The sequence below is a fragment of the Glycine soja genome, chromosome 18 (assembly GCF_004193775.1).
Source record: "Glycine soja cultivar W05 chromosome 18, ASM419377v2, whole genome shotgun sequence".
NCBI classification, from domain to species: domain Eukaryota; kingdom Viridiplantae; phylum Streptophyta; class Magnoliopsida; order Fabales; family Fabaceae; genus Glycine; species Glycine soja.
Window position 1 is genome coordinate 33,654,485 of NC_041019.1, and position 24,670 is coordinate 33,679,154.

General features: G+C 35.0%; 1 protein-coding gene across 1 annotated transcript; it reads left to right on the forward strand.

The window, feature by feature from the left end:
* Positions 1-10,764: 10,764 nt before the first annotated feature.
* Positions 10,765-17,682, forward strand: LOC114394780 (enoyl-[acyl-carrier-protein] reductase [NADH], chloroplastic-like). The gene is made up of 13 exons (XM_028356453.1): positions 10,765-10,963; positions 11,853-12,172; positions 12,665-12,774; positions 12,898-12,953; positions 13,043-13,127; positions 13,219-13,266; positions 15,779-15,853; positions 15,929-16,040; positions 16,121-16,172; positions 16,260-16,311; positions 16,447-16,504; positions 17,061-17,159; positions 17,252-17,682. Exons 2-13 carry the CDS (start codon positions 11,890-11,892, stop codon positions 17,404-17,406), a joined length of 1,185 nt encoding a protein of 394 aa, XP_028212254.1. The 5' UTR covers positions 10,765-10,963; positions 11,853-11,889; the 3' UTR covers positions 17,407-17,682.
* Positions 17,683-24,670: the final 6,988 nt, after the last annotated feature.

Here is a 24,670-nt window from a genome sequence, read left to right on the forward strand (position 1 = left end):
TCAAAAAAGCACTTTTAACATCCATTTGATAAAGCTTAAAATTCATTATGGATGCATATGCTAAGAGCATTCTAATGGCTTCTAATCTAGCAACTGGAGCATATGTTTCCTCATAATCTATACCTTCTTCTTGATTATATCCTTTTGCAACTAATCTAGCCTTATTTCTAATAATTATTCTATGTTCATCTAACTTATTTCTAAATATCCATTTTGTTCCTATGATGGGATAATTTTTAGGTTTCTCTACAAGTTCCCACACATTGTTTCTTTCAAATTGATTCAGTTCTTCTTGCATGGCAATAATCTAGTTATCATCTACTATGGCTTCTTTTATATTTTTAGGTTCAATCATAGATACAAAAGCCATATTATTGCATAAATCTTTAAGAGAATGTCTAGTTGTTACCCCTTTTGAGATATCACCAATAATGTTGTCAAGGGGATGATCTTTTGAAGCTTTCCATTCTTTTGGAAGTTCATCATTGGATTTGACTTCTTCAGGAGGATCTTCATTGCTTCCTTTACCTTTTCCTTTAGAATCTTGTCCATGAATATGCATTTGTTCTAAAGATTCTGCAATATCATCTAGCATATTCTTTCTTGACAAGATAGCATTAGATTCATCAAAGGTAACATGAATGGATTCCTCAATATTCATAGTTCTTTTATTATATATCCTATATGCTTTGCTTTGTAATGAATATCCAAGAAAGATGCCTTCATCAGATTTTGCATCAAATTTTCCTAGATTATCTTTACCATTATTAAGCACAAAGCATTTGCAACCAAAAACATGTAGATGTGAAATGCTGGGTTTTCTACCATTATATAACTCATATGGGGTTTTCTTTAAAATGGGTCTTATTAAGGCCCTATTCATGATGTAACATGCAATATTGACCGCTTCAGCCCAAAAATATTTTGGAAGAAAAGTATCATTTAATAAAGTTCTAGCAATTTCTTCCAATGACCTATTTTCCCTCTCAACAACTCCATTTTGTTGAGGGGTTCTAGGTGCAGAAAAATTGTGTTCAATACCATGTTCTTCACAAAATGATTCAAAATCTTTGTTTTCAAACTCACCCCCGTGATCACTTCTAATGGATGCAATCATAAGATTTTTCTTGTTTTGTATAACTTTAGCAAGTTTTCTAAATGCTTGGAATGCATCACTTTTATGAGTAATAAATAATGTCCAAGTATATCTAGAGAAATCATCAACTATAACAAGGGCATAGTAATTTCCTCCAAAACTCATGGTTCTAAAAGGACCAAATAAATACATATGCAATAATTGTAAGGGTTGAGTGGTTGAAACAATATTTTTAGGTTTGAATGAAACTCTAGTTTGTTTGCTCTTTTGACATGCATCACATAGTTTATCTTTTTCAAATTTCAATTTAGGCAATCCAACTACTAAATCTTTTGAAATTAATTTGTTTAAGTGATCCATGTTTATGTGAGCAATTCTTTTATGCCATAACCATGGATCATCATCTTTGCTAAGAAAACAATGATTGTTATCTAGTTTTAGGCTTAAGTCTATCATGTATACATTGTTGACTCTATCAAATGATGCAAATGGGCTTTTCAAGTTTAAATTCAAGACAAAGATTCAAGAATACAAGCCACAACATCAAGATGATCACTAATATTTTAGAAAGGGAATTCCTAATTGATTTAGCAAAAGGTTTGGCCAAGTAATTTAAGTTAAAAAGTGTTTTTCAAGAGATTTAATCTCTGGTAATTGATTACCAGAGGATGTAATCGATTACCAGTGGCCAAAAATGCTTTGCAACAGCTACTAAATATTTGAATTCAAATTTTAGACTGTGTAATCGATTACACAATATTGGTAATCGATTACCAGCAGTTAATAAATGTTTTAATTCATATTTTAAAAGTTGTAATCGATTACACAAATCTTGTAATCGATTACCAGACAAGATTTTCAGAAAAATGTTTCTAAGAGTCACAACTTCTTAAAAGGTTTTTACATGACCACCAATGGTCTATATATATGTGACTTAGAACACGAATTTGCTTAGAGTTTTTCAGAACAACAAGTGTTTATTCTCTCAAAAAGCAAAATCGTTTTATCCTCTTAAGAATTCCTTGGCCAATTCAATTGCAATTCATTAAGGAATCATTTGAGTGCTCAAATTGTAAAATCTACTCTTTCAAGAGAGATTCATTCTTCTTCTCTTTCTAATTCTCTAAGGGATTAAGAGACCGAGGGTCTCTTGTTGTAAAAGAATTCTAAACACAAAGGAAGGATTGTCCTTGTGTGTTTAGAACTTGTAAAAGGATTTTACAAGATAGTGGAACTCTTAAGCGGGTTGCTTGGGGACTGGACGTAGGCACAAGGGTGTGACCGAACCAGTATAAATCTGAGTTTGCACTTTCTCTTCCCTTAAACTCCTTTATTTATTATTGTTTCATATTTATATTCAAATTGTTCTATTTGAATCAATATTTAAGAAGTTCATTATTAAGGGGATTTGTAACTTGAATAGAAAGTGAAATAGAATTTTAATTTGGGAAATAGTTTGTAATATCTTAATTCAACCCCCCCCCCTTCTTAAGATATCTGAGGCCACTTGTCCAACAGTATTGTTACAAGGTGGGCACCCTATTGCTTATTTTAGTGAAAAACTTCATAGTGCCACCCTCAACTACCCCACCTATGATAAAGAGCTTTATGCCTTAATAAGAGCCCTCCAAACTTGGGAGCATTACTTTGTTTCCAAGGAATTTGTCATTCATAGTGATCATCAATCACTTAAGTACATTAAAAGGCAAAGCAAGTTAAACAAGAGGCATGCAAAATGGGTAGAGTACCTAGAGCAATTTCCATATGTTATCAAATACAAAAAGGGAAAAACAAATGTGGTAGCTGATGCCTTCTCTAGGAGACACACGTTGTTTTGCTCCCTAGGAGTTCAAATTTTAGGATTTGATAATATTAGGGACTTGTATTCTTTAGATGAACATTTCTCTCCCATTTACGAGAGTTATGGGAAAAAGGCCCAAGATGGATTCTATTTGGCTGAGGGGTATTTGTTCAAAGAGGGAAAGCTTTGCATACCCCAAGGATCCATTAGGAAATTACTTGTGAAAGAGAGTCATGAGGGTTGGCTCATGGGCCACTTTGGGATAGACAAGACCCTTGTCTTACTCAAAGAAAAGTTTTATTGGCCCCATACGAAGAAAGATGTCCATAAGCATTGCACTAGGTGTGTGGCTTGTTTACAAGCCAAGTCTAGGGTGATGCCTCATGGGCTATACACACCCTTACCCATCTCCTCTGCACCTTGGGTAGACATTAGTATGGACTTTGTCCTTGGGCTTCCTAGAACCCAAAGTGGTGTAGACTCTATCTTTGTGGTGGTGGATAGGTTTAGCAAGATGGCACACTTTATACCATGCCACAAGGTGGATGATGCTTCCCACATCTCAAAACTCTTTTTCAAGGAAGTTGTGAGACTCCATGGTTTGCCTAGGACCATTGTGTCAGATAGAGATGCTAAGTTCCTTAGCCACTTCTGGAAAACCTTATGGGCTAAGCTAGGAACTAAACTTCTTTTCTCTACCACTTGTCATCCACAAACTAATGGGCAAATAGAGGTAGTGAATAGGTCTTTATCCACCCTTTTAAGGGCTCTTCTGAAAGGCAACCATAAGTCTTGGGATGAGTATCTTCCTCATGTAGAATTTTCCTACAACAGGGGGGGTTCATAGAACCACCAAGCAATCCCCTTTTGAGGTTGTCTATGGGTTCAATCCCCTAACACCGTTAGACCTCATTCCCCTCCCACTGGACACTTCTTTTATACATAAAGAAGGGGAATCTAGGTCAAAGTTTGTAAAGAAGTTGCATGAGAGGGTTAAGAACCAAATAGAGAACCATACAAAGGTGTATTCAACTAAAGGCAATAGAGGAAGAAAAGAGCTAGTTCTTAATGATAGTGACTGGGTTTGGCTCCATTTTAGGAAGGATAGATTCCCTACTAAAAGGAAATCCAAGCTTAGCCCTAGAGGGGATGGACCTTTTCAGGTTTTGGAGAGGATAAATAACAATGCCTATAGGTTGGACCTCCTAGAAGAGTATAGAGTCAACACCACTTTTAACATTTCTGATTTAATTCCTTTTGCAGGTGGAGTTGATATTGAGGAGGAGGAACTAACAGATTTGAGGTCAAATCCTCTTCAAGGGGAAGGGGATGATGCAATCCTCCCTAGGAAGGGACCAGTCACTAGAGCCATGAGCAAGAGACTCCAAGAGGATTGGGCTAGAGCTGCTGAAGAAGGCCCTAGGGTTCTCATGAACCTCAGGGTAGATTTCTGAGCCCATAGACCAAGGTTGGGTCCAATTGTCTTTGTACATATTAGACTAGGATGTCATTATATTTGATCCTTGTATTTAGGGCTCCATAATGTAGGTAGGGTACCCTAGAAATATAGGATTTTTCAACCCTTGTATTTTAGGGCACCTAGACTAGTTTTTGTATTAGGGGTAGTTTTGTAATTTCACATGCACTAAGTGAATATTTGATGTGTGTTGGGAAATAAAATTTAATTGAATTGGTAGAAGCTCAACCCAATTAAATTTTAGAGGGGGAGGTGAGTATTTGCTTACTACACCTCATTGCCACATCTTATAGTCATACTTTGTGCATGTCCTTCATGCTTTACATGCCTCATCACACCTAAGTTAGTGGAGAATCTTGAAATTGATCATGGATTAGTGGGCTGAACCATAACTAAAATTCACTAATCATAATTAGTGAAATTTTGGCTCCAAAGTTTGGCTCCACAAATTCAATTTCAAATTCAAGTGAAATTTGAATTGAAATTCAAATTTCCCTCCAATTTTGTGTGGCACTTAGGCTATAAATAGAGGTCATGTGTGTGCATTTTTTGGGGGACTTTGATCATTTGAAAATTAAACTTCTGATTTCAAAGCTCTTTTAGAGCACAAAATTTCGTGCTCTTCTCTTCCTCTCCCTTCATTCATCTCCTTCTTCCTCCATGCTCTTATCCATGGCCTCCTATGGTGGTGAGCTTCTTCTAGACTCATCTTCTCCTTGAAGTGGTGTCTCCTCTCTCTCTTCCTTCTCCATTCCGCTGCCATTCATCTTCCAAGAAGCAAAGGAATCCATTGATGAAGAAGATCCTAGGCCTACAAGCTCCAATGGAGCTTACATCAATACGTTGATACCTATGTTAGTCCTTTGTCCACACAAATGTCGCCTAATGTCATCGGAGAAGAAGAAGCTGACGACGTTCATGCTAATCATAATGATCACGATGAAGGAGAATTAATTAACATCGTCTAATGTAATTTTTTTATTTTGTACTTAAATTAAATTATGTTAATTAACTATGATCATGATGAAGGAGAATTAAATGCTTTTTTTTCAATTAACGTGTTCACTTTAATTAAATTATGTTAATTAACTATGTTGGATAAACAGGGAGCTGTGGGACCAAGGAAACCTGCAGATAGGCTGGACCATGATGTCGATGATCCCCTATATCTGATGACATTGACCATCCCACAACTTTTTCTAAAGCCGTTGCAGGTTATGTGGGATGCTACCGTGTTTGGGGTGTTTAATGAGAACTTCCCCCTGTACATAAAACATGAAGATCTGTCTGAAATAGCACACGGTGGTCAATGTCTCAACATCTCTATTATACAGTTGTGGATTCTGTAAGTCAGTTTACATTATTGTTTATTACCTAACTTATTGTTTTAAATTCATACATAATTTACTTTATGTTAACAACAATAGGCATATGACTGAGACAAGTATGTGAGTGGGGAATGCCGATGTGTATGGATTCCTCGAGCCACAATCCATCCAGAGATCTGACCAATCGCAATTTGAATCAGAAAGTTACATTAAGAACTGGATGCAGAATTCAAAACTGGATGTGTACCTAGAAGCCTACCTGAATGGGTAAGTTAAACTGAACAAATCAATTTAAATAATGTATAATAGTATAATAAATAACCTATATTGGTCTCCACTGCAGTGCACATTGGCAAATTGTCATCATTTTGCCTAAAGAAAATGTTGTCATCTGATTTTGTTCGTTGCATAATAGGTCAGACAACTACCTCAAAGGAATAATTAATAGGTCAGTGTTATTTTTCAATAAATTTGCATTAGCATTAGTTGGGAACATCAATATTTTAATTGTACAATAAGCATCCATGTTTGTATTTAGCAGTGCTTTGAAAGGACTTGACAATACTCCACAAAGTAAATCCAAGGCTGCTGCTAGGTGGATTGTTGTTAAAGTAAGTCATTTAAACAATGCTTCTAGTTATATTTTAGTATTGTGTAGACTAATTTGTACTTAACGTTGGATATCTAAATTTCATAATGTATTTAGTGTAATAGACAAAAGGGAAGCACTGAGTGTGGGTATTACATCATGCACTGGATGTCAACTATAATCTTAGGAAGTTTCAAGAATAATTGGGAAACGGTAATTTTTTAATTCAAACAAATTTCATTTTGTTATGATTGGTATTATATTATTAACTTATGTTTTATTATATCATGCAGTATTTCAATGATGTTAGACCATTGGAACCAAAGAGATTGAAGGTGTTTCGCATCCAGTGGGCAAAGTATTATTTGAAAGTTAAAAATGAAACCTAGGATGTTTAGGCAATTTTGTAATTGTAGTTTACTTACTTTACATTTTTTACAATTCATATCTCCATAACATTAAATATTCTTTTAATTCATAGTAATTAATAAATTTTGTGATTGCATATGTTGTATAAAGATTTTGATGATGTCAAAAGATTGAAGCAATTCAAAGTTTACTACAAGATTCAAATCAAGATCAAGAGATCAAGAGAAAAGATTCACAATAGTCCATTATTTGTTAAAAGAATCTCTTAAAAGATTGCAAAGGTTTGGCCTCAATTGCTTAAATTTTCAAATCTCTTATAAAAAGTTTTTAAGTGTTTTTACACCTTTAAAAACAATTTATTTCTCTCTGGTAATCGATTACCAGAAGCTATAATCGATTACCAGAAGCAAAAATGATTTTGCAAAGCTTTCAAAAAGTTTGAATTTGAATATTAAAGGTTGTAACCGATTACCACCTTTGTGTAATCGATTACCAGTGAGGAAATTTTAAAAATAACTCTGAAAATTCATATCTCTTCATATGTTTTTGAAAAGCCACCAAAGGCCTATATATATGTGACTTGTGTTCGAAAATCTTCAGAGTTATTCAAAACTTCATTGTCTTATTCTCTCAAAAGAAAAACTTTGGCCAAACACTTCCAAAATCATTAAGGATTCTTATAAGTTCTTCAAGTTGTGTCATTCTTCTCTAAAAGAGAGAAAAACATTCTTCTGTACTTCAAAGCAAACTATTGTTAATCAAGAGGCAGTGAGTCTCTTGATTTGTAAAGTTTTCTGAACACAAGGGAAAGGTATCCCTAGGTGGTTCAAAAGTTGTAAAGGGATTTACAAGTTAATGGAAATCTCAAGTGAATTATTTGAGGACTGGACGTAGGCATAGGGCGTGGCCGAACCAGTATAAAACTGAGTTTGCAATTTTCTTTTCCCTAAACTCTTTTACTTTATTGCAGTTTAATTTTACTTTGCATATTTAAAGAAGCATCAAGTTAATTGTTCATTACTTCTTTTTTGCATATTAAGTCTGCAAATTTATTTTAAAGAGAGAATTAAAATTTGTTAGGGGAATTTTTTAAACTTAATCACCCCCCCCCCTCTTAAGTTAGTGAGGCCACTTGTTTAACGAATTTCTCATGGAATTTCTGGTAAAAACTGTTTCAAAAAAGAATGAAAACTATATGGTGTGTGGTCTGCTTTTAAAATTTGTAAGTTAATTTTGGGTTATTGAAAAAATAGACAACATATTAAAAATAAATTCCTAAAAACAACATAGATTTTTTTAAAAAAAATCGATGTTGTTGGTAATAAGTTAACATCAGTTTTTTTTTTTTAAAAAAAACCGATGTTAACTTACACTAACAACATCGATTTTTTGAAAAAAAAAACAGATGTTAACTTATTACCAGCAACATCAGTTTTTTAAAAAATCGATGTTAACTGCCACTAACAAAAAAATCGATGTTAACTTATTACCAGCAACATCGATTTTTTAAAAAACCGATGTTAACTGCCACTAACAACATCAGTTTTTTTTATAAAAAAAATCGATGTTGATCTGAAGATATTTAACTTTTTTTATAATTCTTATCATAAATAACCGATGTTGTATTTTTACATTAACATCGGTTTTGGAAAACCAATGTTAACGATAATACTTTCAACATTGGTTAATAATCGATATTGAAAGTCCTTAATAACCAATGTAAAAATCTTATTTTCTAGTAGTGAAAGATGAAAATTTAAATTTTAGTCTCCGAAAATGAAAAAAGTGCAACAAATCTATCTATTTGTTACCATTAATGAAAAAACCTACTAGGCGCAAAGGGATGAAAATGTCACAAAAATGATTAGCAACATGACTGCTGAATATATTGGATCAAAATGTCAGTAAGTTTCCATTGGACTAATTTTTCAGACCCCAAATTTCGTTTCATTTAAGGATTAAATATAAGTTAATCTTTATTTTTTCCCTTTTTTTTCTTATTGTTGGAAGCATAACATACAATAAACATTTAAAAAATAGGGAAACAAACATAAGTTAGAGCATAATATTGATTAATAAACATAATCTGTCTGTTGCTCTGAAATGTCTAATGTGAAAGTAACTTGCCCAAAATATGAGACTCAAACAAAAGTAAAGAAAGAGGGAGGGTTGGGTGTGAAGAATTTAGAGGTTTTCAACATATCTTTGCTTGCTAAATGGAAGTGGAGGTGTATTCATGATCATAATGCACTTTGGAGGGATTTGCTAGCTTTTAGATATGGTAATTTAATAGCAAAGCAAACTTGTAGTCTTGATCGATCATGGGGCACAAAAGATTCAATATGGTGGCGGGATTTGATGTTGTTGGAGAAAGATTTGTCACAAAACCAGAATTTTTTTCAAAGAGCAGTGAGTTGTGATGTAGGAGATGGACAATCAATTCTATTTTGGTATAATAAATGGTTAGGGTCCGAGCCGTTGAAGGATGCTTTTCCGGAGCTGTTTGCAATGTCATCTCAGCAGTTGGTGTCTGTAGGAAACGCAGGTTCATGGAGGAGAGACCAATGGACGTGGGGCTTGACTTGGAAGAGACAGTTAAATTCGAATGAGGAAGAGTCACTTCACTCTTTGGAGACCATTCTGGTTGATGTGCATCTAGTGGCAGAATCTCATGACAGGTGGAAGTGGTCCTTACACAACTCCAAATTATTCACTGTAAGTTCTTGCTATTCTTTTGCCATGTCTTTGGTAAATCAAACACAAATGAATAGCGATATACTGGATATACTATCTATAGTTTGGAAAGTTCTTGTGCCATCCAAAGTAGCTTTGTTTTGTTGGCGGTTACTATTGGATCGATTGCCAACCAAGGATAATTTAATTAGAAGGAATGTGGTCATTAATAATAGTAGGTGCTCTCTATGTGATTCTTGTGATGAAAATGTTGTACACTTATTCTTTCACTGTGATTTTTCTAAATGTATTTGGAAAGAAATTTTGAGTTGGATTGGGATTGTCGATGTTATAGCAGTGGGGGGAGTTCAACATTTTTGGGAATATGATAGGCTCCTCAAATACAACACTAGCAGAAACAAGGTGCCCTTTATGTTTTGGTTGGCTACTTTGTGGATCATTTGGCAGGTGCGCAATAATAGCATCTTCAAGGAGGAGGAAAAAGACATTCCCAAGACTATCAATCAAATTAAGCACATATGTTGGGCCTGGTTCATGGGAAAGGTAGGAGGGGTAGGTGGATCGAATATTTCAGATTGGTGGAATTCACCTTTTCTATGTAGTAAAGTTTGAAACTATCTCATCTGAGACATTCTTGTAATGGGTTGGAGTACTCCTAGTGCTCCCTTCATTATAATATAAATTCATATTTCTTATCAAAAAAAGAAAACAAAAGTAAGCACCCGTTAAGTTAATCCTTACAAGAAAAATGAAACTCAACTTGATTTTATCACTACTTAATGTTGTCACAATAAAAATTTTAAAGCAACATATAAATTATGATTATTAATCAATATTATGCTTATTATAATGTTTGTTCTAACTTATGCTTGTTTTCCTATTTTTTTATGTACTTATTGTAATGTTATGCTTGCAATGATAAACAAAGGGGGAAGATGAATATTAAATTACATTTTACCCTTAAGTGAAACGAAATTTTGGGTGTGACAAATTAGTCTAATGGAAACTTACTGACATTTTGATCCAATGCAAACTTATTGATATTTCGGTCCAGTCTATTCAACAATCATGTTGAGAATCATTTTTGTCCATCTATGTCACGTAAGATTTTTCATTAACGGTAACGGATGAAACATAACGGATGAATGAATTTATCATTTTTTTTACTTTTGATGACTAAAATTTGAATTTTTATCTTTTAGAAATGCATTTGTCAGCACCTTACACATTCAAGAACGAAAATAATTATTTATTAAACCTATCTAAGTATATTAATTAAATCTTTTCGGGAATTCATTTTTTCATTAAAAGAGTTATTAATGTAGTATTTATTAGGGTTTTATTAATTATAGAATGAACAGTAAAATGGTTTTATACAAAGTATGTACTTCCTATGTTAGGAGCGGGCTGCATTGCAATTGCATTTGATTTCGACAGTTCCAAAGTGCTCAACTACTCTAACCTACGTCACATAAAACCAAAAAAACATTGTTTTCATCGACCTAGTTCCAAGGCTTCTACTTCCACTGCCCCCATTATCTACCCACAATCTAACACAGAAGGCCAAGTTTTGCCGTTTGCATTTCCTCTTCAAACTCTCTCTCTCCAGGTAACACCCCACTTTCTCTGGCCTCCTTCTTGTTCTTGTTTGTTTGGTCTCTACAATGCAAGGTAGATGCAATGCAATCATTCAATTTGATCAACTAATGTTACTGTGTTTGTATGTGATTAATTTGTTGAGAAGCAAAGCGTTAATCAATCATTCAATTTGAATGAAGAATGTTACTGTGTTTGTATTTGATCAAGGGATGTGTGTATGCATGCTTTTGGCACTTTCTTATGGACTTGCCACTGGTTTTCTGCATGTGGTATTTAATCAAGTAACGGTTTTGTCATATGAGACAGTGACAATGGAAATTTCAAACATGTGGGTCGGTCAATGGTGAAGTTTTTTTTGGGGGGGGTGGGGGGGGGGGGGGGTGGGGGGAGGGGGAGGAGGGGCGATCTAGTAATTGAACTGAGGTGGTGCTTTCATGTTTTTGTTGTTATCGATGAAAAAAAAAAGGTTTTTGGAATCTGGGAGTAGTGTTGAGGGGTTATAGATTCAATATAAAAGGCTTACCTTTATTTATTTATTTTTTCTTTCCTGGTCTTGATCACTTTTAGAATCATTTGATCAACAAGGAGGTTGGATTTGTTTTAATCAGTTGATCATGCTTGGCCATAGGTAGAACCATTGGCCTTCTTGTGTTAGATGCTTTTAATTGGTTAGGAATTTTTTATTTGTTCTTATATAAAATATTCTAAGTAACCAAATTTTTTTTATCAATCTGTCCTCTGTTTTAATTTTTTTATCAAGTTGTCCTTATTTGGTATCTGGAGTTTATTTGTTATCCCAAGTTTGCTAAGTACAAGGTTTGGACAAATGGAAAAGACACTAATTATTTCTCGATACACTTGTATACGCTGGTCAATCCTAATATTAGTTTTATGCGCAGATCTAGGTGCTCTGCCTTCATTTTACATTTGGACAAGATGGCAACAACAACAGTTTCCAACTTGCCAATTGCTATGTCAAGACCCAAGATTCCTTCATCACAAAGGATTGCAAATGTATGTCCTGCAATTCTTGGAGGTAGATCTAAGGTTGGTTCATGTTATAAACTGGCAAGTGTTTGTCATGTTGCATCAGCACAACCTTTCCATCAGGGCTTGGCAATGACATCAGGTGCTGCAAAATATGGCAAAATCCTAACAAAGGCAATGTCCGAGTCTAGTTCAAACAAGGAAGTTGCAGGATTGCCAATTGATTTGAAAGGTTTACTTCCTTTTCCATGAATCCTTCATGTCTATTCTGCTTTTAATTACATATTTATTTTTAGGATGTCCAAACATCATATACTGTGTTTTTATTTAATCTTTACTGTAATCTTCTTTTTTTTTTTACTTTATGATTTGAAGTATATATGCCCTTAATGAACCTTCCCATGGTTATCTGAAGTAATGCCAAAATAGCCTCTTTTCCCTATTCAAGAGTTTACTCATTCCCAAATCTGCTTTGCTGAAGTTGGTTTACTAGACTAGATAAAGTGTAAGAAGCATTGCCTGTTAGACTGTATCTATAAACAGTTTAAAGGAGTCCTTTGCATCTGTAGCATCTGTATGATAATATAACAACTCAATGATAATGTCTTGAGTATTTACTTTTTTCTCATAAATTTGTTATTGCCAAGTGTACCTTTTTTCTTAACTGTCCTTTTTTATATCTTTGATTTGTTGTGGCATTCCACTGAATGTATGTGATGCGCAGGTAAAAGGGCTTTCATTGCTGGTGTGGCTGATGACAATGGATATGGCTGGGCAATAGCAAAATCTCTCGCAGCAGCAGGAGCTGAAATTCTTGTCGGCACATGGGTACCTGTAAGTAAATATTACTGATTCTGGTGTAGTGTGTTTGTACATTGTTTACTTTTACCCTGAAATGATGGCATCTCTGTGAAATATACAAGTGGTCAGGTACTAACTTTGAACATTTTCATGCAGGCTTTAAATATATTTGAGTCCAGTTTACGACGTGGAAAATTTGACGAGTCACGCAAGTATAACTTTTGAAAGATGCTATTGATTTTATTTGTTAGTAAATGTGAAACTCATTTATTTTGCTAAGAAGGAACTCTTCATTTTTCAGATTACAAGATGGTTCGTTAATGGAGATTGCTAAAGTGTATCCTTTGGATGCAGTATATGACAATCCTGAAGATGTCCCGGAAGATGTAAGAGAGAAGTACATAATAGTTATGAAAATACACAACGTACATTTACAAAACTTTTCATCTTCTATTTTTTTGTTGAAAAATTGTATAGGTGAAAGCTAACAAACGCTATGCTGGAGCCACAAATTGGACTGTACAGGTATAGATTAATTATTCTGTCATCTGTATTTCTCAACTGTTACAATACCCTTTCAATCCCTTTGTTGTCAAATGAGTGGCAATTTTGTCCCCAAAGGGCTTTTAATTAAAGGGTAAAATATGTTTTTAGTCCCTCAACTATTTGAGGTTTTTGTTTTTAGTCCCTCAACTAAAGTTTGACCAATCTTGATCCCTAAACTATTCTTCCGTTTGATTTTTAGTCCCTGCCGTTAAGTCTCTCTGTTAAATGATGATGTGGCAGGTAAATTGTGGTGGATTTTTTTTCTGATGGTTAAAAACCACCAGAAATTGTTTGAGAAATCATTCAAAATGTGATTAACCATTTTCTGGTGGTTTGTAACTGCCAGAAATTGCTTCCCAAAACTGAAAACCACCATCACATCTCTCCATTCGTTCATTCACTAACAATTCAACCAAATTCACTCTTAGTAGCACACAACTCAATGGCACAAAGACAAACACCAATCACAAAATTACTAGATCCACCACAAATAAAAAATTGATGCAAATAGAGGGCAGATTATGGATTAGGTTGAGGGAATAAAAGTCGCAGATATGGCTAGGCACATCCCCACACCGGAAATGGCAGTGAGAACACACGACGTCGACCTGAAGAGCACAGTTTCCAGAACACAAACCAAACCAGAATATCCAAACGCAAACAAGAATGCATGCCGAGAGGGGCACGGTTGTTGCGGAAAATACTCAAACGGTGCCTCGGTGGAGGGGTCGCGACATGAAGGACGAGGTTTCCGACGACGACAAGTGGTGCAGATCTTCCCTCCTCGCATTCGTGGCTACCCCAAATCCTCCCTTCAGAGTCCACCGCGTCGGAAGTCACTTGCAGATCTGGTTTCCTTTTTTGTTCTTTCATAAGATGCTCAAATTGGGATTTTGAATTTGTGGCTTGGTTGGATGAAATTTTTGTGTGCGCGTGTCTTTTTGTTGGGAGGGTGTATGTTTGAGTGGCAGCTGGTAAATTTGTTTTAGTGTGAGGATAGAGTGGGTTTCATAAAGAATTAGCCGGTTGGTCTCAAATTAGTTCTTGTAACTTTGGCATTTCTTGTTCTATCGTGTTTATAATATATGTTGTTTGCTTATCAAAAGAAAAGAATGCCTTATCTTATTTTGGGGAAGAAATGTAATTAACTTAATTGGATGAAAAAAATTGATGTTATGTGAGAAAATGACTCACGAAATCTTGTGAAGATGCTGGAAAAAAAATTGGGAAGGGGAGCAGGTAATGGAGTAAACATTCGTATAGAAACTCAGAAAAGCAAATTGTGGCGGTGTTTAGCCACTGGTAATTGTTAAACACTTAAGCAAAGCAAATTCTAGCAGTTTAAAACTTCCAGAAAATAAATGCCGTAAAATACGACTGCCACATCATCACTTAACAGTTATACTTGATGGCAAGGACCAAAAACCAAACGGAAAAATAGTTTAGGGACCAAGGCCGGTCAAATTTTAGTTGAGGGACTAAAAGCAAAAAACTTGAATAGTTGAGGGACTAAAAACATATTATACCCTTAACTAAGTTTATCTTAAATATTGAATATGTCGTCAGTCTAGTATACTTGTATGTATGAGTTTGCTTTCAGCTAATAGCCAGCTTGTTTGGCACCATAAATATTGAAATGAAATTTTTCTTGTGTTAAGATGGACATAGGTAGGAGAGCAGCTTACTGGATATCAGCTTTTTTTTTCTCATATTTTCTTTCGAGTTAATGATTGTTAGTTAAATAAGCTATTAAACTAAGTTGATTTAAGTTATTACAAATGTACATTGCAAGTTACCTAAAAGGCAAAAACCATTATTATAAATGCATATTTCAAAAATCCATATAAGCAGGACTTGTAACATATAATTAATGTTCAATTCGAAGAATATTCCATTTTTTAATACAGTTTTGAATGCATCTTAGCTCTACAATCGATTCACATATCTGAAAATCATGTAGACCAGAAGCTTGTAAACCAACAAAGAGATACAATCTACTCTTGGATTTGCATTAAAAAAAAATCTTTGTATCTATCTTTCTTCTGCTCCCTGCCTGAAAACATGCATGTATAGCCTGGTAATTGGTCAATGTCTTTGCTAAAGTTTATCTGGGCTGTTGACTCGAAGCTTTTCTAATTTATTCAATAAGATGCATGAATAATTTAATCATAAATCATAAATTCCATACATGATGTAATTATTCATGTATCTTATTGAATATATAGATCTTATGGTTATTTCATATAATTAGTTAATTAACTGGTGATTATTTTCTGACCAAGCCTGGTGATTATTTCATACGTTTAGTTAATTAATTGATTTTGTTTTATATTTTATTTATTAATTTTTCATAATGGAGATGAATTCTAGACAATTCATGTTTGAAACACAGGATGCATTGTTTAGTAGCATTTACTTTGTGATCTGTGTCTCAGTTTGTGTTGTAAAGACTAGCTGTACTCAGTCTACTGTGATTTGTTTTACTTCATAGGAAGTTGCTGAATCTGTCAAGAAAGATTTTGGCACTATCGACATACTTGTGCACTCGCTTGCTAATGGACCAGAGGTATTAATATTACAATAATGAAATTTCTTGTTGCCTCATGTCTTTTAGCTTTAACTGACACTCAACTTTGTTTAGGTCAGCAAACCATTGTCTGAGACATCTCGGAAAGGATATCTTGCTGCCCTGTCTGCATCAAGTTACTCTTATATTTCTTTACTCAAACACTTTCTTCCAATCATAAACCCAGGCATGTTCATTACCTAAGAGGGTTGGCATTTTGTTGCTTCATCCTTCAGTGTAGTTCTCACCTTTCTGTTTTGGTTGTAGATGGATCTGCAATTTCTCTTACATACATTGCTTCAGAAAGGATCATTCCTGGGTGTGTTGGATATGCTTTAAAATCTCATACATATTTATTTTTATTACATTCCTTTATTGACAAGGTTTTGAAATGCCTCGAGTGCAGATATGGTGGTGGTATGAGTTCTGCAAAAGCTGCTTTAGAAAGTGATACAAGAGTGAGTTTTCTTTCTCTTTTTTTCAAACTACTATATTATACACATAGATATGTGCATTTTTCTCACCTTAATTTTCCTTTCTCCCCTTCCCCTTTGAATATTTGAAATTATATCTCAAGTTTTCTGCCTCTTCAGGTGCTTGCTTTTGAAGCTGGTAGAAAGAAAAGAATCAGAGTCAATACTATATCTGCAGGTATTGATGGCTTCTTATGACTTCATTAGCTAATAATTTCATCTGCTTTCCTTTTCTCCATGTAATGGCATATAAGTTTGTGATCTGGAGCAAGTGATGCCAATTGCATGGCAAAGAAGAAAGTCTCTGTAAAATCTTTTTTTAGCACTGCTTTTGTCATATTACCAACATCGTTGATGTCTAATTCCCTCCAAAATAGAATGAGCGTAAGGGAGAATGCTTTACTACTTTATATTTGAAGTACATAATTCACACAATTATTAAAAGTAGACCCAATTATGGGCTGATACAACATGAGTCTGATCCCACAAGGTGATGTTAGCTACATAGATCAGGCTTGGTTAAAGACCAAATTCATTGAAATATTATTCACCATGAGATTTCTTTTAAAATTTTTCTCTTATGTTCGTTTTGGTCTCCTTTTACCCTTTTGCACTTTGTAACTACTAGTGTTCTAAGTGCAAGTTAACTCTTTCCTTCAAGATGGATTTTTGCATGTCAATGAATTCAGTAGAAATTGATAAACATGTTGACTTGAATTGTTTTCAATGGCTAGGTCCATTGGGAAGCCGTGCAGCGAAAGCGATTGGTTTCATTGACATGATGATTGACTATTCATTTACCAATGCACCACTGCAGAAAGAACTACATGCTGGTAAATGTTCCTCTTGAGATTCTTCCTTTCTGAAATGACCCTTCTCCAACTTTTTGTGTGCAACTACTTACACTTTGGAGTTGTTACAACAGAGGAGGTAGGCAACACTGCTGCTTTCTTGTCATCACCCTTGGCATCAGCTATTACAGGCGCTGTCATATATGTTGACAATGGTCTAAACGCTATGGGTGTTGGAGTTGACAGTCCAATATTTAAAGAACTTGACATTCCAAAAGAGCATCATTGAAGTGCTTAGTATATAATCTCTACCCCAACTAAAGATTTATACGGCCTAGGATGATGAAAAAAAGCTATGAGGAATTTAGTTTTTGCAATTTCGTAAATTAGTAAACGGTTGTTTGAACTTTGCTACCATTGATTTTTATCAATTACCATCCACTTTTTCACTACCCTCTACAAAATGTATCTTAACTATTTGAAGAGTTATTTTATTTAGGCTTTGGTTGTTTTCGCGGACGGAAATAATATACCATAGACGGAATTGAGGTTGGTTGTTTGGTAAGAACCATTTAAAAGGGAGTTAAGTTTGCAAATTCTGTCTTCACAAATAGTAAAAATCAATTTATTTAATTTTTTGTCTAAAAAATCGATTTTCTTTGACCAAAAAAATATTATTTCTCACATATTTCTCTTGAATCAAACAGCACAACATACATGTTATTTCTGCTGTTTCTTCTTTTTTAATATTATTTCTCTTCTATTTTCATGTATTCTATTTCTCTTCTCTAAATCAAACATAACCTATACCTTGAGGCTAAATTATTTTAGTTCTTAAATAATAAAAATTAAATAGAATTGTTGAATTTTCTAATGTCTCTATACTTCGAATGTTTTTAACAAGGTCCTTGCGCATTCAAAACATTTGTCGAACTATAGACCTATTTGACAACACATAAATTATAGTGTGCTATTGGACTAATGACCTCTTGAGTAAATTTTTGTAGTTTAAGTTTTTCAATTATGTTCTTATAACGGAGGTTAACAGCTATTATTATCAGTGAGTTGGGATTTGTTAGAAAATTTTAGGAAGTCTAACGAATTCATTAAAGCATTTTATACTGTAAAGTTGTATTTAAAAAATAAAGTTACTATTAAATCTTGTGTTATTAAGTACTTTTATGTAGTTTAACCCATACACTATTTTGACTTTTTGAGATTTTAGGTAGTTCGGTCTATGCAATAATTTGTATTTTTTTATATAAAAATAATGATTATACTATTAATCGAGACTAGCATCACTAAGAGCAGTGAACTAAAAAACTTAATTAAGTTAAAAAGATTGTAGAATGTTTTCGAGATGTATTCATTTGAAAATTATTTAAAATCATCTAAACAAAGAACGTCTCTGAGACCAAAATTTCGATTTAAAATTCTGTTATATGTAGGGAAGGTAACCTCTAACTAAAAAAATATTAACCAAAATTTCTATTTAAAAGATTTTTTTAAAAAAATATTTAATAGTTTTAAGTCATTAAAATTGTTTATTTAAAATTAATAAAAACTATTTTTGTTTTTCAATAATACGTGGTATTGTTAACAAGTTTTGCTATATTAAATAATTTTGATAAACATTAAGATTACACTCCAATTGTCTATAAAAAATTGAGACTTTTAGGTTATTATCAACATCTAATTTTATTTGAATAAATAAAATATTTAAAAATACATAAAGAGAGAAAAAGAAAGTAAAAATTGTTCTAAATAAAAGAGATTAATAGTCTATTTTTGTATGTTTTTATTTTTTTTATAGAAAAAAACTCATTATATAATTGGTAAAATATGAGACCACTTATCTTTGTACATATTATATTAGGGTTTCATTATTTTCAGGCCTTGTATTTAGGGCTCTATAGTGTAAGGAGGGTATTTTAAGGCACCTATACTAGTTTTTGTATTAAGGGTAGTTTTGTAATTTCACATGCATTAAGTGTACTATTTGATGTGTGTTGGGAGAGAAATTTAATTGAATTTGGAGAAGCCCAATCCAATTAAATTTTGGACTAGCTTAAGGGGGAGGTGAGCATTTGCTTGCTACACCCCATGTCACATCATATAGTCACACTTTGTGCATGTCTTTCATGCTTTACATGTCTCATGACACCTAAGCACACTTAGTGGAGAATCTTGGACTTGATCTTGGATTAGTGGCTGAGCCATAGCCGAAATTCACTAATCATAATTAGTGAAATTTTGGCTTCACAAATTCAAATTCAAGTGAAATTTGAATAGAAATTCAAATTTTTCTCCAATTTTGTGTGACACTTAGGCTATAAATAAAAGCCTTGTGTGTGCATTTTTTCAACTTTGATCATTTGAGAAATTACATTTCAAAGTTCAGACCTCATTTGAGGCATAAATTTCGTGCCCCTTTTCTCCCTCTCCCTCCACTCATTTTCTACCTTCAAGCTCTTATCCATGACTTCCTATGGTGATGAGCTTGTTCTTGACTCATCTTCTCCTTGATGTGGCATCTCCAATCACCTTTCCTCCTTTTCCATTCCGCTGTCATTGATCTTCAAGAAGCAAAGGACTCCATTGATGAAGAAGATCCAAGGCCTACAAGCTCTACATGGAGCTACATCATGTGGTATAAGACTCCACTCATTTTCTACCTTCAAGCTCTTATCCATGACTTCTTATGGTGATGAGCTTGTTCTTGACTCATCTTCTCCTTGATGTGGCATCTCCAATCACCTATCCTCCTTCTCCATTCCGCTGCCATTGATCTTCAAGAAGCAAAGGACTCCGTTGATGAAGAAGATCCAAGGCCTACAAGCTCTACATGGAGCTACATCATGTGGTATAAGAGCATCTTCATCTAGGTGATGTTCTTTTGCTTCCTCTATCTTTTGTTTGGCCAATTCACTTGAATTCCTTGTTCTTCATCGTCTTCTCCATGTATCTCCTCCTACCTTCAAGCTCTTATCCATGGTTTCCTATGGTTGTGAGCTTGTTCTTGATTAATCTTCTCCTTGAAGTGGCGTCTCTAATCATCTTTCCTCCTTCTCCATTCCACTGTCATTGATCTTTAAGAAGCAAAGGACTCCATTGATGAAGAAGGTCCAAGGCCTACAAGCTCTACATGGAGCTACATCATAATCAGCAATACACAAAGGGATTTCACTAAAATAACAAGAACTAGCTTGAAACTTGGTTGCTAATCTATGAGCAACCAAACTTGCTTGTCTTTTAACAAAACAAACTAGAAAGTTTGGTAATTTTGAAAGCAACTTCCTACAATGGGAAATTAAGACCCCAAATTCAATTTTATCAGGGGGCTTACTAGATAGGTTATTGGTGACTAGGGGTGGGTATATGAACCTGGATCTGCGAACCAGTCCGTTAAGCCCAGATTTTTGGCCCGCATAGTAATTTGGACTAAACAAATCGTGCAAATAACGAACCTAATTTTTTTGAACTCGCATAGTAATCCCAAATTTTAGGCCCGACCCTTTTAGTTCACAAACCGTGTGGATAACGGACCTAATTTTTTTGAACCCGCATAGTAATCCAAGATTTTAGGCCCGACCCGTTTAGTCTGCGGACTTTACAAGCTTAATCCCCAAAGTCCACGAACTTATCTGTATCCACTTTAGTTGAAGGTGATGAGAATGAAGTTGTGCATTTTGCTTTGCCAACAGGCAACCCAAGCCCAGGAGACCATTCCTATCAAACAATCACTCATTCACTCACATACACCAAAAACCTAATTTGGAGTTTCGTTTTCTTCTCCTTTGAGCACTCACAGTCGTCGCCCCTCCTCCTCCTCCCCCGCGAGTCACGATTGCATGTCTGGTGACCCTGTCCAAAGAACTTACTTCTCCTTTGAGCACACACAGTCGTCGCCCCCCCTTCCTCCCCCGCGAGTCACGACTGCAAGTCTGGTGACCATGTCCAAAGAACTTACTTCCCCGCGAGCCGTGCCTCCCTATGTCGCACCTCCTCCCCCGCGAGTCATGCCTCCCTTTGCCACGCCTCCTCACCCGAGAGTCTTGCCTCCTCGCGTTGCGCCTCCACGAACACACCAGCGCCACCTTGAGTCCTCGACCTCATAGGCCTGCACGATCGTTCCACCCTGCATCTTCTTCTCTCTTCATTCACTAGTATGATCACTCTCTTCACAACCCTGTGTCTCTATTTTTAGGCCCACAAACTGGTCCATTTATCCCTGAGCTTTATGGGTCGGATACGAACTTAAAAAAAAGTCCATTTATTTTGTAAACTAGATTTATCCGGCCCATATAAAACACGAATTGAGCCTTAAGCGGGCCAGACTAGTCTGTATACCCACCTATATTGGTGACTTGCTAACAGCTTGTTTCTATGGTAATATCTTTTATATCAATGTTCCTCAACTAATTTATTTTGTCCAGAAGAGTTGAGGCTTCTCCTTCCTTTGCCTCTAGATAGATAGGTCTATTATATGACATGGCCTAGATGAACTAGCCATTGTATCCTCTAATGTAGGCCTTTAAACCATAAGATTGGGTTCCTTTGAAGAGTGTTGCATCAATATAGCACTTAAGAGCCCCTAGTGGAGGTAGGGACCAAACCAAAGGAAATTGTTGAGACTCGCCAATAGATCTACACGAGATTTTAGCTCTGGCTTTCCTCCACTCCTTATGGAATTTCCAAGCTCCTATGACAACCTGAATTTTGGACTAAGCTTTTCTTCCCAAAAGAGCTCACTGTGACTACACCACATGCTCCACATAATCATTATACTCTGAATAGCGTCATGCTCTTGAAGTTCACATAAAATCAAAAAGCATAGGTGAAAGATTCCATCAAAGCGACTATCTTCTCCCACATACATGCTTCCTTCAAAATCAGCTTTGCTGTCTCACAACCCACAAATACATGCCAATTGTTTTCAAGATTTGACTCACAAAATAGATAGAGGTTGTTGTAATTAACTCCTTTTTGTTTATAGATTTTGTCGATTAGGGACACAATTCCTACAAACTCGCCAAATGAAGTGTTTCACTTTGGCAGGAACATCAATTTTCCAAAGAGCCCCCCACTCGCCTAGTATACTTCATTGATCAATCTCTACACAGTTGCACCTGATGTGATTATACATAGATTTAACACTATATAATCCATCCTTGTTGAGATTCCAAATGATTTCATCCTCTTAACTGATACCTGTCAACAGGAAAAAAATTATAGCTTTAGCATCATCCTCATGAAGAACCTCTTGGACAATCTCATGATTCCAACATCCATGCACGACATCCATAAGGTCTTTCATCTTTAACTCACCTACTTGCTCCCGAGATACTTGATTAACACATGCTTCTTCCCGTCACCTTATCCAAGGATCACTTACCACTCTAATCCTTTTACCATTGCCCACCCTCCACCTTATCCCATCCTTCACCATTACCTTAGGTAACCAAATAATCCTCCAAGTGTAGTTAGGGTTTGCTCCCAAGTCAACATCCACAAACTCACCTTTTGGGAAATAATGAGCTTTGTACTTTCTAGCTATAAGACTCCCATGGTTTGCTTATAATTTTCCATCCTTGTTTTCCCAACAAAGCCATATTTGAAGCCTTAAGGTCCTGAAATCCCATCCCACCATTCTCTTTCCTTTGTGACAACTTCTCCCACCTCAATTGATTGATACCTTTGCACCTATCTCCTTTAGAGTTCCACCAAGACGTATTTAAACATCTTGTGGATTTCATTAATAAGGGTGTTAGGAAGCAAAAACATTGACATACAATAAGTTAGAATGGCTTGAAGAACTGACTTGATCATCACTTCCTTTCTATCTTTCGAAAGCCATCTCCCATTCTATGATTACACTCTCTTCCAAACCCTATCCTTAATATAGCCAAACACCTCTGTTTACTCCTACCAACCATAGATGGGACTCCCAAGTATTTTCCCATTTCCAAACACTTAGTAACTCCCATAATTGATGTTATATCCTCACAAACCTCTTGATTAACATTCCTATTGAAGAAAATTTTTGGTTTGGCCAAATTTATAGCTTGGCCAGAAGCCTCTATTGGACAAGTGGCCTCAGAAATTTTAAGAAGGGGGGGGGTTGAATTAAGATTTGGTTGACTATTCCTAATTGAAAATTTCCCTTTCTTAGATATTCCCTAGATTCAATTATTTCTTTAATTGTAAGTTACTCGAATAACAAATAAGGAGAAGTAAACTTAAAGAAATATAAACACAACATAAAGTAAAAGAGATTAAGGAAAGAGAGAATGCAAAACCGAATTTATACTGGTTCGACCACAACCCATGCCTACGTCCAGTCCCCAAGAAACCCGCTTGAGATTTCCAATATCCTTGTAAAATCCTTTACAAGAAATGAACCACAAAGGACTTCCCTCCTTTGTGTTCAGTGATTACAACCAAGAAGTTATTCTCACTTCTTGCAATGAACCCCAAGGAACGTTGGTCCCTTGTGTCCAGTGATAACAACCAAGAAGTTATACCCACTTCTTGCAATGAAACCAAAAGACGTTGGTCTTTTGTGTCTAGTGATCAACCAAGAAGCAAATCCTGCTTCTTGCAATGAACCCAAGGAACGTTGGTCCCTTGTGTTCAATGTTTGCAACCAAGAAGACCTTCTCTTGAAAACAGTCACCAAGAGTAGGTCTCTTGAAAAGCTTTTTGTAAGAATGGAGGAGAGGAAGAAAAATAAAATAGCACAAGTTTTTGCCCAGTGAACTTTTCTTGAGAAAGCAAGTGTTGAACAAAAACTCTTAGAAAGATGTTGAGAATTAGTGTTAATTAGTATTTGAAATTCGTGTCATGGTCACATATTTATAGTCATTTGATGGCTCTTGAAGAACCATGTTAAAAGTTGTGACTCTTGGCAAAAACTAATCACTTTAAAAGTTATGACTCTTTGGCAATTTATTTTTCAAAACCAGTCACTGGAAATCGATTACCATTATGGTGTAATCGATTACACAATTTATTTTATCAAAAGTTGTGACTCTTCATGTTGAAGTTTGAAATCCAACGTTCAGAACCACTGGTAATCGATTACAAATATTGTGTAATCGATTACACTATTTTGAAAATATTTTGTCACAAGTTGTGACTCTTGAGATTTGAAATTCAACGTTCAAAAACATTGGTAATCGATTACATGCCCATGGTAATCGATTACTACTTTGTAAAATATTTATAAAACTGTTTTGGGCTTCTGGTAATCGATTACTGCCTTATGGTAATCGATTACTAGAGAGTAAAAACTCTGGTAAAAGATTTTTCTTTAAAAAATTCTTTTGGACAAATTGTGCTATTCAATCTTTTCTTTGAAAAATTCTTTTTATACTTATCTTGATGCTTTTCTTGAGGTTCTTGCATATCTTGAGTCTTCTCTTGAATCTTCACTTGAATCTTCTTGATTTCTTTAATCTTGTTTGAATGTATCTTTTTAAAAATCTTTGGCATCATCAAAATAATCTTGGAAGCTTTGCTTCTATAGCCTCATCATAGGACTTTAAGATATC